General features: G+C 37.1%; 1 protein-coding gene across 5 annotated transcripts in view; it reads left to right on the top strand.

Annotated features, from left to right (window-relative positions):
- The window catches only part of LOC105466678 (polypeptide N-acetylgalactosaminyltransferase like 6), a 1213852-nt gene that overhangs the window by 971559 nt on the left and 228028 nt on the right, over window positions 1-14265 (top strand). For all 5 annotated transcript variants that reach the window (XM_011715760.3, XM_011715757.3, XM_011715758.2 and 2 more), the window contains one exon: window positions 11745-11930. In XM_011715760.3, coding sequence (XP_011714062.2) covers window positions 11745-11930 — 186 coding nt within the window. The remainder of the gene's footprint in view (window positions 1-11744; window positions 11931-14265) is intronic.

Raw genomic sequence — 14265 nt, 5'->3', positions numbered from 1 at the left:
TCACTGCAACCTCCGCCTGCCGGGTTCAGATTCTCATGTCTTAGCCTCCTGAGTAGCTGGAACTACAGGCACACACCACCAGGCCCTGCTAATTTTTGTGTTTTTAGTAGAGACAGGGTTTCGCCAAGTTGGCCAGGTAAATCTCCAACTCCTGACCTCAGGTGATCCTCCGGCCTCGACCTCCCAACGTGCTGAGATTACAGACGTGAGCCACCACACCTGGCCATTTTTGCTTGTTTTTTTTTTGTCTCTCCTGAATTATATACTTTTCTTTACTAGCTAAAGATAAATTTTTCCCTTTCTCAGAAATCCTGGTTTTGATTTTTTAAATTACTTTGGAATTTTCTAAAAACAGCTCCAAAGCTCCAAATGAATTTGTAAGTCCCTTAAGTTCAGAGGTGGGTTCTATGCAGCTTGCTGATTTACACATGCAGCGTTGGGTTTTACTGGGGGCCTGTGACTTCCCCTTACTAATAGCCTCCTTGATGTGGCTCATATTAACTTATAATTGTTTAGGTCCATAGTTCTCATTCCTCATTCTGGTTTTGTCTTAGAAAAACAAGTAACAGAAAACGATTATTTTTATGGGATAAAATTACTTTTAGTCCCAGTTTTTAGAGATGATCATGGATATGGTTTGGCTCTGGGTCCCCACCCAAATCTCATGTCAAATTGTAATCCCCAATGTTGGAGGTGGGGCCTGGTGAGAGGTGATAGAATCTTAGAGGTGGATTTTTCATGAATGGTTTAGCACCATGCCTTGGTGCTGTTCTCATGATAGTGAGATCTCACAAGATCTGGTTGTTTAAAAGTGTGTAGCACCTTCCACCTCACTCTCTCTCTCTTGCTCTACTCTGGTCACGCGATGTGTGTGCACCTGCTTCACCTTCTGCTGTGATTGTAAGTTTCCTGAGGCTTCCTTAGCCATACCTTTTGTATAGCCTATGGAACTGTAAGCCAATTAAACCTCTTTTCTTTATAAATTACCCAGTCTCCAGTACTTCTTTATAGCAAGGAAAGAACAGACTAATACTAAATCATTAAGTCAAATCGTCTCCCAAAATGTTACTTATCCAAGCTATGAATATGCTTCTACAGGTAAAATTAACCAGCAGTTAATAGTAAAACAGTTTAAAAGCTATATAACCTGATATTTGGCAAAATACAATAAGAACGTGGTGAAGTAGTTGGAGATTTGTGAAATTTATAAATGGGATTTTGCCTCTAAAAGGATTTAAAGAGGAAAAGCATAAATACACTGGTTATTTTGATCATTTTTCTTTGTTAAACTAATTTTTAAAGTAGTTTCTTCATATCTCAAGACGAACAATCTTGTAAAATGTTCATTTCTGACAGACTTAAAGATTAAAAGGACTACTGAAAGATAAGAAGTGAATTTTCTTAGAAGAATGGGAAGAAGATAAGATGTTTAATAGATACATTGATAAATATGGGGGATTAGCTAAGATAATTAAGCTGAATGTTATTCAGCTCCCTGATATCTGATATGATTGATCATGAAAGGAAGGCTAAGAGTGGGCAGAGATCTCAATAGTTACTAGATGCAAAGAGCAGACCACACAGCTAAAATGAGAAGAGAAGAGGCATGCAGAGAAGAAGTGGCACACACATATGCAAGTCTGATGTTAAGTACTCTATAATCACATAGATTTAGACTGGAAGCTAGGAATTTTTCAAACAAGCTATTCTTTAATTTATACTGCATTGGGGGGAAAAATTACAAGTTCAGGGGGTTTTTCTTGTTAATAATTTTGATCCCGACACTTTGATGTCTATGCATGCTATTTGCTTATTCTGATAGCTACTATGTTCTATATTGAAAGCATTTGTCACTGTCGGTACTCAGACTTTTCTTTCTGTATGGAATATTTGGTATTTAGTAGATTGGGAAGAGTTGTTTTGGGGAAATTTTTGTAGTAGATAGTTCTGAAAATTTTTGCTGGAAATTTCCTCCACATTCAACCAAAATTTATCTAGATACACACTTTACAAAAAGAGTCAAAAGGATGTTAAAACTGAGTAGACACCCTTGTGTACTGTTGCTGGGAATGTAAAATGGTGCAGTCACTATGAAAAATAGTATGGTAGTTCCTCAAAGAATTAACAATAGAATTACCATTTGATCCAGCTATTCCACTTCTGTGTATATGCCAAAACAACAACAACCGAAAGCAATCTCTTGAAGAGGCATTTGTACACCCATGTTCATAGCAGCATTATCCACAATAGCCAAAAAGTGAAAGCAACCAAAATGCCCAACAACTGATGAATGGATAAACAACATGTGGTATACAAATACAATGGAATATTCATTCCACCTTAAAAGAAAGATAATTCTGACACATACTACAACATGGATGAACCTTGAGGACACTGCACTGAGACAAGTAAGCCAATCACATAAAGACAAACTGTATGATACCACAGATATGAGTCATCTGGAGTAGGCAAACTTATAAAAGCAGAAGGTACAATGATGATTGCCTGAAGATGGGGGCAGAGGGGTATAGGGAGTTGTTGTAATGGTTTTAGTTTTGTAAGATGAAAATGTTATGGAGGATAATTGCACAACAATGTGAATATGCTTAACACTACTGAACACTTAAAAATCATTAAGAAAGCTAATTTTATGTTACATGTATTTTACCACAATTTTTAAACAACAAAACAAAGAAAACCTGAACGGGTGAAATGAAGAAGTGATTTAAAAGAAGTTAGAGATTCGTTCTCCTATGTCAACATTGATGATTCAAATGTTATCTGTATAGAGTTTTTTTCTCTAAAAGACTACATTATGTGGTATATTTTCCTAGAATTAAACTACTTTGTAACATTTACTAAGTAAAGCCTTAATAGTATCTTTGGCAAAATTCTTAAATATTTTTAGGGTCAAGTAGTGTAATACTGAACCACCGACTTTGTGTAATGCTGATGGTAAGATATTTACATTCGGGCATTTGAACTGAATTATCAGGCACTTTGCACAAATAAACTTTGTAATCTATATAGCCTATTCTTCTGCAATGCATAGAATGTTTAAATGTAATAAAAGTACGGAATGATTAAAAATCAGAGACATTTCCATTGTTATGAAAATGGATTGATTATGGTAAGTTCAAAGCAGCAACAGTATTTCATAGACAGACCTCTGAGTTTTAACCATTTTCCGTCTACATCTTTCTTTTTCTTTGAGGAAAAAGTTATCTCATCAGAAAAAAAAGATATAGATAAAATAATTTGGAATTATAGTTAATTCTATATTCCCTGATTTGGAGAAAATACAAAGTTCTTATTCTAGATTCATGTAAACAGAACAATTATAAACTACAAATTCTACTCAGGTTACTTCATTTTCATTTAATCTTCGAAGACCTTTAATTACAACTATTTTTGAAAAATATAAAATGCTTAAGAAAAAATATATAATTGAAACATCAGACAAAACCAGTTCTTAAATAGTTCTTAAGAAAATACCGTGGAAAGGGAAAAATAAAATTCAAATATTTCCTTTCTAATTGAGTATGCATTATTACCTTTTCAAAATTGAAATAATGAAGTAATGAATGTGCAAATCAAGTTTGTAATTAATTAGCTGAAATAAAAGCTTCATTGCCGATGTGCTACATTTTTTGTATAGGTGGTGTTTAGCCTATTACCAAACTGCCAAAATATTTTGTGCAAAATAATCTATTATTTGCCTCTTCCCAAATGCATTCTAAGAGTGCATGCTCTATGAATACATAAGATGACAAAACAAATAAGTCTTTCAACTATAGCTCTCTCTCTCCCCCTACCTCTTACACATTGTCTTTTTTCTGAAAAATGTCTTAACTTCTTTATGCATGGTGGCACTAATAATCTTTTTTTCATTTTGGGGGCCTTATGTATAAGGTATTGCCCCATAACCTTTGACATATGAGCCTTTCATAGAAAGAAGAACACACCCATGCACAATCCTAAACCTGGGAAAAAGCTTTCCACAAGGCACACAGGGCACTAGGTCAGGGGCTGTTTACTACTCCGTAAGGGGCCATGCCATGGTGAATAAAGAGACGCTGTGTTCTAGATTAAGACTTGGTGTTTTGTTTCTTTTGTTTCTAATATTCTCTCCAGAACTATTATACATTCAAAGTTATCCTGAAAGTCTATACAGTTGCCCCTTGAACAACAGGGGTTTGAACTATGCAAGTCCTATTATGCATGGATTTTCTTCTGTCTCTGCCACCCGTGAGACAGCAAGAGCAACTCCTCTTCTTTTTCCTTCTCCTCAGCCTACTTAATATGATGATAAGGATGATGACCTTCATGATGATCCATTTCCACTTAATAAACAGCAAATATATTTCCCCACTGAATTGGTTGCCATGTTTCTTAAGTGTCTCTTAATATTTAGGATTCCCTTTCCACTTCTTTTTTTCCTTATAATTTATTTATTGAAAAAAATCAAGCCCTTGGTCCTGAGGAATTTCCCATCATTTGGATTTTGCCAATTGTATTTCTGCTGTGTCATTTAATATATTCACCGATCCCTTTATATGCCATAAATCTGTAGTTATGTGGCAGACCAAGTATCACTAACAGCTGAACAGGCAGGCCTCCATAACAGCAGTTTCAACACTAGCTAAGTGGTTAAGTTAAATATTAAAGCTGAAAGAGCCAGTGCTTTTATACAAAGGCTGGAATGTAACGAAAGCCCACCAAGAGTTTTGCCTAGGCCTTTCTTGGGCCTTGAAGCACAAGATATTAAAAGCATTCTTAACCAGACTTCTTAGGATTAAACAAGTTTTTACTGGGGGTCTGAAGAAACTCCCCAGACCTTCACAAATTGTATTGAGAGTCTGAAGGAACTCCCCAAACTTCCATGATTTAACAGGAGACAAGATAAGGGGGCCGGATGCAGTGGCTCACACCTGTAATCCCAGCACTTTGGGAGGCTGAGGTGAGTGTATCACATGAGGTCAGGAGTTTGAGACCAGCCTGGCCAACACGGTGAAACCCCATCTCTACTAAAAATAAAATAAAATAAAATTAGCCAGGCATGGTGGTGCATGGTTGTAGGCCCAGCTACTCGGGAGGCTGAGGCAGGAGAATCACTCGAACCTGGGAGGTGGAGGCTACAGTGAGCTGAGATCACACCACTACACAACAGAGTGAGACTCCATCTCAAAAAAAAGAAAGGAAAAAAGGGTAATCACCCCCAGCACCTAGAACCATCTAGATTAAGTAAATTTACTGAAGCTCCAGAGGAAGGTCTTCAAAATTCAGACCTTAGTTATAGATTAGAAGAAATTCATCACTTATGTTTCTAGACAAATGCACACTAACATGTAGACATATAGCTCAGATAGTATATAAGCTCTGAAAAACTTTGTAATTTTGAGTTGGTCTGGCAATATTTTCTAGGCCTGGTACTGATTGTACCCAGTTACAGGAATAAACTCTTCTCTTTCCCAGTTCATCAGCATCTCGTTATTGGGCAACAAGAATAAACAGGCCGATCCTAGGACTGTTCTGAGAACAGTTAGACCTAAAGCTGGGGTCCCTAAGCCCCAGGCAGCAGACCAGTACCCATGTGTGGCCTGTTAGGAACCTGGCCACAGCAGGAGGTGAGCAGCAGGTGAGTAAGCATTACCACCTGAGCTCTGCCTCCTGTCAGATCAGCAGTGGCATTAGGTTCTTGTAGGAGCCGAACTCTATTGTGAACTGCACATGTGAAGGATCTAGGTTGCGTGTTCCTTATGAGAATCTAATGCCTGGTGATCTGAGGTGAAATAGTCTCATCCTGAAACCATCCCTCCCCAGCCCCCATGGAAAAATGCCTTCCATGTAACTGGCCCCTGGTGCCAAAAAAGTTGGGGACCACTTATCTAAAGAAATGATTAAATTCAGATTCAATGCATTTGACAAGAATACTTCATAGGTGGTGATGTGTCTTCCTATTGAGAAACACATAATAAGTGATTGTCACTCCTTGTGTGATGTCAGCAGCCTATAATGGGTTGATCCATTAATTCATTAGGAGTTGCAAAAGGGTGACATTCTAATTCTATCTTTTCTTCTTTTTATATAAGCAAAAACATATTTTATCTATTTATTTAAGTTTTTCCCAGCTATTTCCCAAATAACTTACGATGCTTTGCATATTAGAAGAATAGAAATAAGACATCCAGTAATAGAACCAGCTGAGATCATACTAGAAGCAATTAAACATGGTTTCAATAATTCTGTTCCTTTCTTAGATGGACTTTTTTGTGCTCCAGAGATAATTGTGAAATGCCTATAGTCAAATGCTATCAAAAGGGACTGATTTAGTGTGTTCTACTAGGACACGAAGAGACTGACAATTTTCTGGAATTTAACTAGAGACTTAAAATATGTATGTTTCTTCTGTGTAAAGAATATAGAAAATGTCTTTATAGGCCTGCTAAGTAGACAGTTATCCTTTGCATTTCCACTTGCTGTCAAAATATATACATGACATATGCCAAGTAGATTAAAAAATTGAAGAATATCTTATATTCTCTAGTTGTAAAGTATTCCTATCACTCTGGTAAAAACCTCAAAATACCCAGAATAAGAGTTGCACTTAATAGTATATTCTTGTTGTGTAAGGATTAACCAGCAAATTTTAGATATGTTTGTTTCTGTGTATTTATAATCCATTACATTTCAGAACTCATAGCTAAGTTTACCCATAATAACTAGCACATATTCTACATGATCTTATGGCAATCAGCCAACACCAAAGTATAAACATCAAAGAAATGTCATCACCATAGGTGTGTACTTAAACACAGAAATCCGTATCTCCAGATCAATAGTGTTTCCTGGCCCCTCTTGCTCTCCCCTTCAGATGTAAATTAGGAAATTCAAAGGAAACAGAAAGAACTAAGCAACAAGTGGCTGGGCCTCCATACCAACTGCTGAGCCTGGGGCAGCTGTTGGCATGACCTTTAGTGAGTCTTCCACTTAGCAATGTCCTGGCCAGGCTCTCTAATACTGATGGTCACTCACTTGTCAGCCCCCTTGGGAACAATCCCTCAAAGCTTTCTAAACTGTGACTGCATTTTTCTGACATAATAAGCATAACTTATTGAACAGATTTAAATCTTTGATGAACTAACAGTGCTTCAAAGTCATTATTCTGACATTAGTGGCAGTCTCATAGACAGTGAACTGTACAAGATCAGATGGATCCCATAGTGACCAAAGAAAATGCTCTGGAGTTTGTTTTTTGACTAACCCTGTGATACAAGTTCACTTTATTTTGATTTGTCTCTTTCCAAAGTGAGACATAGTCAAAAGAAAATACCAAAATACCAACGACTGGGATGCTTTTAAAAGGAAAAACTAAGGATTTGAGAGGACTGGGTCTACTCAGTAAGTAAAATATCACAAGGGAAATTATAGAATTAGAAACTAGAAGGAATAATTGTGATGAGCCAATCACACATCCTTCATCTTATAGCTGAGGAAAATGAGGTCATATGGTATGAAATGACTTATCCAAGTCACGCAGCCAGTCAGCAACAGGACTAGGACTCATGTCTGTGACTCGTTTTACTATGCAAATTGCTGAAGGTTAATATTTTTGGTGTTTAGTTGCTTCCCTAAACACTAAATTCACTAATGAGTGGTTAGTCTCCATATAAATGTATGGCACGTAAGTGAAATCTCTGGGAAAAAAAGAGGAAAATACATTCTATGAAACTGCTAAATTTGGTATTCACAGTAACATGACGTCAAAATTTCGTTGGAATACAACTTTTTATCTCATTATTGCCTCACAGTGACACAATAAGCCCTGGCAAAAACTGCTATTTTTGAAGTTGTATTCATTTTTCCATGTCATCGGGATTTACTTGCATTCAGTGGATTTTAACAATAATTTATTCACTGGTTGTCTGGACCATGGATCAAAAAAATTACAAACAGTTTTGCAAATGTCTCAAAGTCATTAGGCAGATCTGCCTGGCTTATAAATAAAACCCGTAAATTTCCTTGGTGTTATTTAAAATTAAGGAAGTTCAAAAGTGACCTTCAAAAATGCAATACTTGAATTAAAATAATAGCATATTATGTTTAAAATCATGTTAATAACATTTTAGAAATGAATCTAAACCCTCTCCAGAGAACCCTTGACTAAAATATGGTCTTTTGTCTGACATTTGCTTCAAAATAGGAGAAATGGGGGGAGTGAATTAGCACATAGATGGGGCGCAACTAACCATGGGTTAATGGCTGTTGGGGCTGGATGAAGGATATTTTTAAAAATAAGAGTAATAGTATCTAATTTTATGTATGTTCAAAATTCTCCATAATAAAAGTTTTAAAATAACTAAAAAAAAAAAAAAAAAAGAAATGATTCTAAACCCTGTTCATACCAAAGAAAGTAAAATGTTCTTAATTTAAAGCCATCTCCACCATCTTCAGTAAATCCCTTGTATGAGAGTTTAATTTGCTAATTAGACTGATGATACCTGCCTTCATTGTGAGTTATGGGTAATTAGATGTTACAATGAACTACTAAGAGAGAAAGGACCCCTCAAAGTGCAGTCAACCAGATCATTATCTGAGGCAGAGCAAGCTAACTATCACCATAAAGTTCAAACTAGAAGAACTGATCTAAACATCTAATGGACAATATTGAAGGGTCAAACCCCTTATGCTTAGTGAATTCACACTATACAATGTTTTTAGTAAATTAAAATGGGCTTTGATATAGGAAAAATATGCAGTATCAGAAAATGTGTACAGAAAAATAGAAAACATGTAGAGACAACCCTCACTGAGTTCTAGAGAATTTCCTATAAACCGAAGAATACAAAAGTCTAAATCCAAAGTTGGGACAACCACTCTCAGGTGACTTAACCCTTTGACTCTCACTTTGGAAGACCTGGGGAGTTAGAACATTCTAGAACAACTCCCTGTAATGGAGCTATAGGAAATTACTCATTTCTCCTCCTCTCTCCCAAGAGAGGACCCTTTAGTCCTTGGGTGTCAGGGAGGAAAAACGTAAGTGTATCTTGAACTGCTGAGGTAGTCCTCATAGTGTGACATATGACAAATGAATAGTGAAGGAGAAAAATATATTTTAGTAGGCCTAACAAATATTATCTCTGTTTAGTCCCCAATGACTGTTGAGACACTACTTCCATGAGACAATATCTTCTGTGGTCCAAACAACTGATTTACAATTAAATATATAGAATGCAACTTGTTTGTAAATTGATGATACAGAAAGATTTCAATACCTAAATAAATTACAGTAATGAGATTATAAAGTTTTCTTAAATATTTTTTACTGTGGGAAATCCTGACAGCACATGGCCCTTTCAAGATGCTGACACATAATGACGTCCTTGTATTGATCACTCATCACTTAGTCATTGCCTTTGATTGTGCAGTGGTGTCACTTGCATCTTCTTTAGTCCCTTGACAAGAGAGTAAAGCTGCAGTTTTACACACATGCAGTGTGTTTTATAGCCCGTAGAATCTTTCTTTGCAGCTTACACACAATGGAGAAGGGAAGCCTTGTGTTGGGGAGCACTGAGCAGAGGGGCAGGAGCAAAGAGGTACACAGTAGAACTTGCCTCTTAGTTGAGAGAGCACAATACTGCTTAAATACTCATATCTGATAGTCTGTGGCTTGCCAAAACTTCTTCCTTTAATTTGCAAGAGATACAAGATGATGAATCATCAAAATCTCACCAGGAAAAACAAAATTCTAAATTTTTTGTCATTTGTGCTCAGCATTCAAAGGCATTTCTTCAGATAAAAATGCTGTTTTTATTCATACATACAAGTGACTTACTAGTCTTCTATTATTGGCTTAATACACAAATGTTTGTTGAATGAACACTGACCAGTCTCACTGAAGCCTAATTCAAAGCTTGACTGTCCACCACATTCTAGAAGGAAAAAACAATCCCCTAAATCCTTTACGTCTTATAGGTGAGGCTATTCAGGCTTCAAGAGTTTGCATGACCTACTCATATGTATTACCATTGTAGACATCCCTCTCAGGCCTACTCTGATTCCAACCCTGGAAAAAGAGTTTACTTTTCATAGTCTGATCTTCATATCCCTGTTACTTACATGAAGAACAAAATACAGGGGAACACATTTTGAGCTAAAACACTCTCATGGAAAATTCCATCTGTATTTGTTTGTTTTGTTTGTTTGTTTTTGTTTTTGTTTTTTTTGAGACACAGTCTCACTCTGTTGCCTAGGCTGGAGAGCAGCGGTACAATCTCAGCTCACTGCAACCTCCGCCTCCCGGATTCAGGCAATTCTCCTGCCTCAGTCTCCCAAGTATTTGGAATTACAGGTGCCCACCACCATGCCCAGCTAATTTTTGAATTTTTAGTAAAGACTGGGTTTTACCATGTTGGTCAGGCTGGTCTTGAACTCCTGACATCAGGTAATCCTCCCACCTCTGCCTCCCAAAGTTCTGGGATTACACGTATCAGCCACCATGCCTGGCCCCATCTGTATTCTTTTACAGTGAAAATTAGAAAGCCAAATATTGTTTTCATTGACCCATTATGTGAAACATAGAACCGTCAATAAAAAGGGAAATTAAGATTTTATAAAACTATACTAGTTAATAAGAAATGAGAAAGAACCTCTATGCACAGAGAAACTCCAATACAGAGTAATTCTGACATCTGTCGCATTGGATAGCAGGAAGGAATCACAAATCCTACATGAATCCTTATTGCTACAGACCACGCAAAGAGACTTCGTAATATTGCCTTTGATTACAGACATGCCGAGAACATTTGAAAAGTGAAAAATACACAGCATATGCATACTAAGATTCTTCTTCAATGAATATTAGACTATACCTGTCAGAGATTCCAATAAAACCCTCATAATGTCTTAGATACAGCAGAATGAAACCAGAGGATATAAAGCATATAAGTACATGACCCCAGGAAGGCAGCAAATACTCTTATCTGACATAGTAAGAACTGAGAGCTTGATGCATTTTGTCAGAGACAGTAGGAAATATTTTATTCTGTGAATAAATTATCCGATTTGATTTTGTTTCCACTATTTGTTTTTAATTAGGCAAGAAACATTTCCAAATTTAAATCGCTAAGAAATATTTCCAAATCTTTAATAGGTAAGTTCCAAATGACGGTATAGTATTTCATCTGTAGTCAGTCATCTTTCCACTTCAAATCAGAAGCAAGATGCTAAACTTGCTTACTAGTTTGCTATTAACTTGTGGGGGAAAAAATCTGGTTCTTCTTGATATGACAGATATTTTTCTTTCCTGTTGTTTTACATGCATTATTTTCAATACACAAAATACTGGGCAAAGCCCTGCTATAAAGAACTCTTTGGTTGGAAAGAGCCCATTTCCAGGATTTTCATCTGACTTTACCCAGCAGGGACCACAGGGCAGAAGCCTGTCTTTGGAGTGTGGGCTAGGATTACACGCTGTGGCTGTCAACCAGCAGCAACTGCGTAACAGACCTCTGGCATGTCAGTGACTTTTGTGTTCAAAAAAGGGCAATATTTGCAGTTGAAAAAGCATTTTGGAAAACTGTAGGATGCAAAAACCTTATTAGTATCTCGCATCTAGATAAGGAGAGGAGAATGTTACCCCAGGATTCATCAGTCACATACTCTCTATGCACAAACAACCATGAATAATTCAGCTGCAACTAATGTTTGGCGTTTTTTCTAAGCATTTTCTACTTCCTTCCTAGAACACCTGAAGGATAAATTGGAAGAATACATGGCCCGATTTTCCAAAGTGAGGATTGTTCGCACCAAGAAAAGAGAAGGACTCATCAGGACCCGTCTCCTGGGGGCATCTATGGCCAGAGGAGAAGTCCTGACGTTCCTGGACTCCCACTGCGAGGTCAATGTGAACTGGCTGCCCCCACTCCTCAGTGAGTACAGGTTGCTACGGCACCATCCTGGGATGCCTCAGGGGGAGTGAGCGGTTTGCTTCTATTTAGTTTGCAATCAACAAATGCTAGAGGTCCCCTCTACAAGGTTTCCAGTAGAAGCCTTGAATTTTATATTTACCACTGCTGAAAACAGTTTTCTAGGTAACTGCTTCAGGCAGTATTCTACATAATGCCATAAAATTGGCATTTTAAATAATACCAACTTCAAGCTAACTTACAGTTTTAAAAAGATTTCATTTATCTTAGATATCCTCCTTTAGCGTTGTCAAATTCACTGGGTGAACACTAAAAGAAAAATGTATCCCAAAACTCTTTTATAGTCCTGTAACTACAGCAAGATTAAAATACACACACACACACACACACACACACTGAACAAGTATTACAGGATTGTTAAGAAAAGAGGAAGGAAAAATATTCATCCCCAGAATACAGTTAAAGTGTAAGCACCTTGACATTTTCTAGGATTTATAATGCCGTTTCTTTTCTGTTATTCTTTCCACTTCTGGCACCATCCTATAGTCCTAAATATACAGTTCCCTGTATTTACATAGATTCCTTCAAACACAGCGCAGCTGTCCAGGAGCTGTGTCTTTAATGCTCACAATATGGCTAAGCTGAGGGAAACAAGATTATGTCATAACACACTTGGACTGTTAGATACACAAAAGAACTGAAAGTAATTTAAGGTAGAAAACATACGTGTGGTTCAGTTCAAGCTTCATTACTTTTGTTTTAAACGAAGTAAAATATAAAGTCCAGTTGTAGATAAGAAATAGTCAGTTTGAAAAAAAAAAAAAACCCTCCTTCTAAAAAGTTCTCGGTGCACACATAGTGTTCTCCTTTCTGACTTTGCTAAATCAACTTTTATTGTAAAAATATCCCTGGCCTTGGAACTAAAGTCACTAGCAACTGCCTTCACAATAGCTGTCTCAGAAAGAACAGTTTGCTATTGACTACTGTGTAGGTTTTCAGCAAGAACCAGCAAAGCTCCATTAGTAAAAGATGTGAGGGAAAAATCAATTGAAACTGTATGGGATTTAAAACAGGAAACCACCAACACCCAACACCCACCCACCACATTGCCCAGCCACATACCCCTGCACAGATGACTGCCCAGCTATCCTAATCAACCAGAATGTTTCGGTGCCCCTGCAGTCAGAGACTCCTCCGAGCCTTTAATTAAAAGTACCTTGTCCAAGGACACAGCAATTTAGAGCTTCATCAGCAACAGTGAGATTCCCTCAAACAGAATTTGACCTATATGGTGTTGAATACTCAAGGAAGTCAGCAAAAGGCCTAATTTAGTTATGAATCAAAGCAAATCCCTAAATGCCAATTATTGAGTGTCTGATTGTTCACTATGAATCTATCTAAAAAGAAGAAGACAGAAAAAAAAAGAGTAAGAGAAACCCACAACCCACATTTCTCATTAAAGTATTTCATTTCCTGTAGTCCTGATGGATAAGAAATGATTCAAGTTCAGGATCACTATCTTTTTTTATTTTCCTCTATCAGTGTCTTGACACATCATCCAAAATGAGAAAACAGGCAGAGCCACACAGTTTCTTGGCTCATTTTTCACCTCGGGATTATACCTGAATTTCAATTTCCCATTAAGTCTGTTTGTTTGATCCCTGGAAATTGAAATGTAGGAACAAGCCTTGGATGAAAAATTAGTCATGCTGCTTTCAACCTAAGCTAGTACAGCTGGATAAGAGTGAAAAGGAAATTTGAAGGAAAAGTTGACAGTTACTTTAACAGACACATTCTCTTTGGGTCACCTTGGGACTCCTTGATGGTCAAGGAACTTGTAAATCAACCTGATTCTGAATTTGATTGAAGAAAGTCACTGAAACTTTGATACTAAAATACCTGCAGGGATGAGATAAAAAATATTCTGGACCCAGCAAAGTCGGTCTCCTCTGTCAAAGACATCTCAACCCATTATAAGGCTTGCCCTGGTAAAAAACAAATGCTTAGCCATCCCGTGGTGGAGATTAACTAGAAATGGTGCTGGGGGCTTTCTTCATCTGCTAATTAAACTGAAGTAAGACTAAGCCCACCTCTGGCTCTCTGTGGCTTACCAGGACCATGCTCTAAAATCGCAACCCTTTCCACACTCCAGTATCCTGCATTCCCCTTCCCCTGTTTTATTTTTTTCCCATCTCATTTATCACCTTTTAAAACACTATATAATTTAGCTATTTATTATGTTTATTCATTGTCTTTGCTTCATTCCTAAAGACAGAATTGTTTGTGATGTTATTCATCATGGTATCCCCAGAACCTAGAAAAAGTGACTACCACATAG

This window comes from Macaca nemestrina, chromosome 3 (assembly GCF_043159975.1).
Source record: "Macaca nemestrina isolate mMacNem1 chromosome 3, mMacNem.hap1, whole genome shotgun sequence".
NCBI lineage: Eukaryota > Metazoa > Chordata > Mammalia > Primates > Cercopithecidae > Macaca > Macaca nemestrina.
This window is presented reverse-complemented; position numbering and strand designations above follow the sequence as displayed.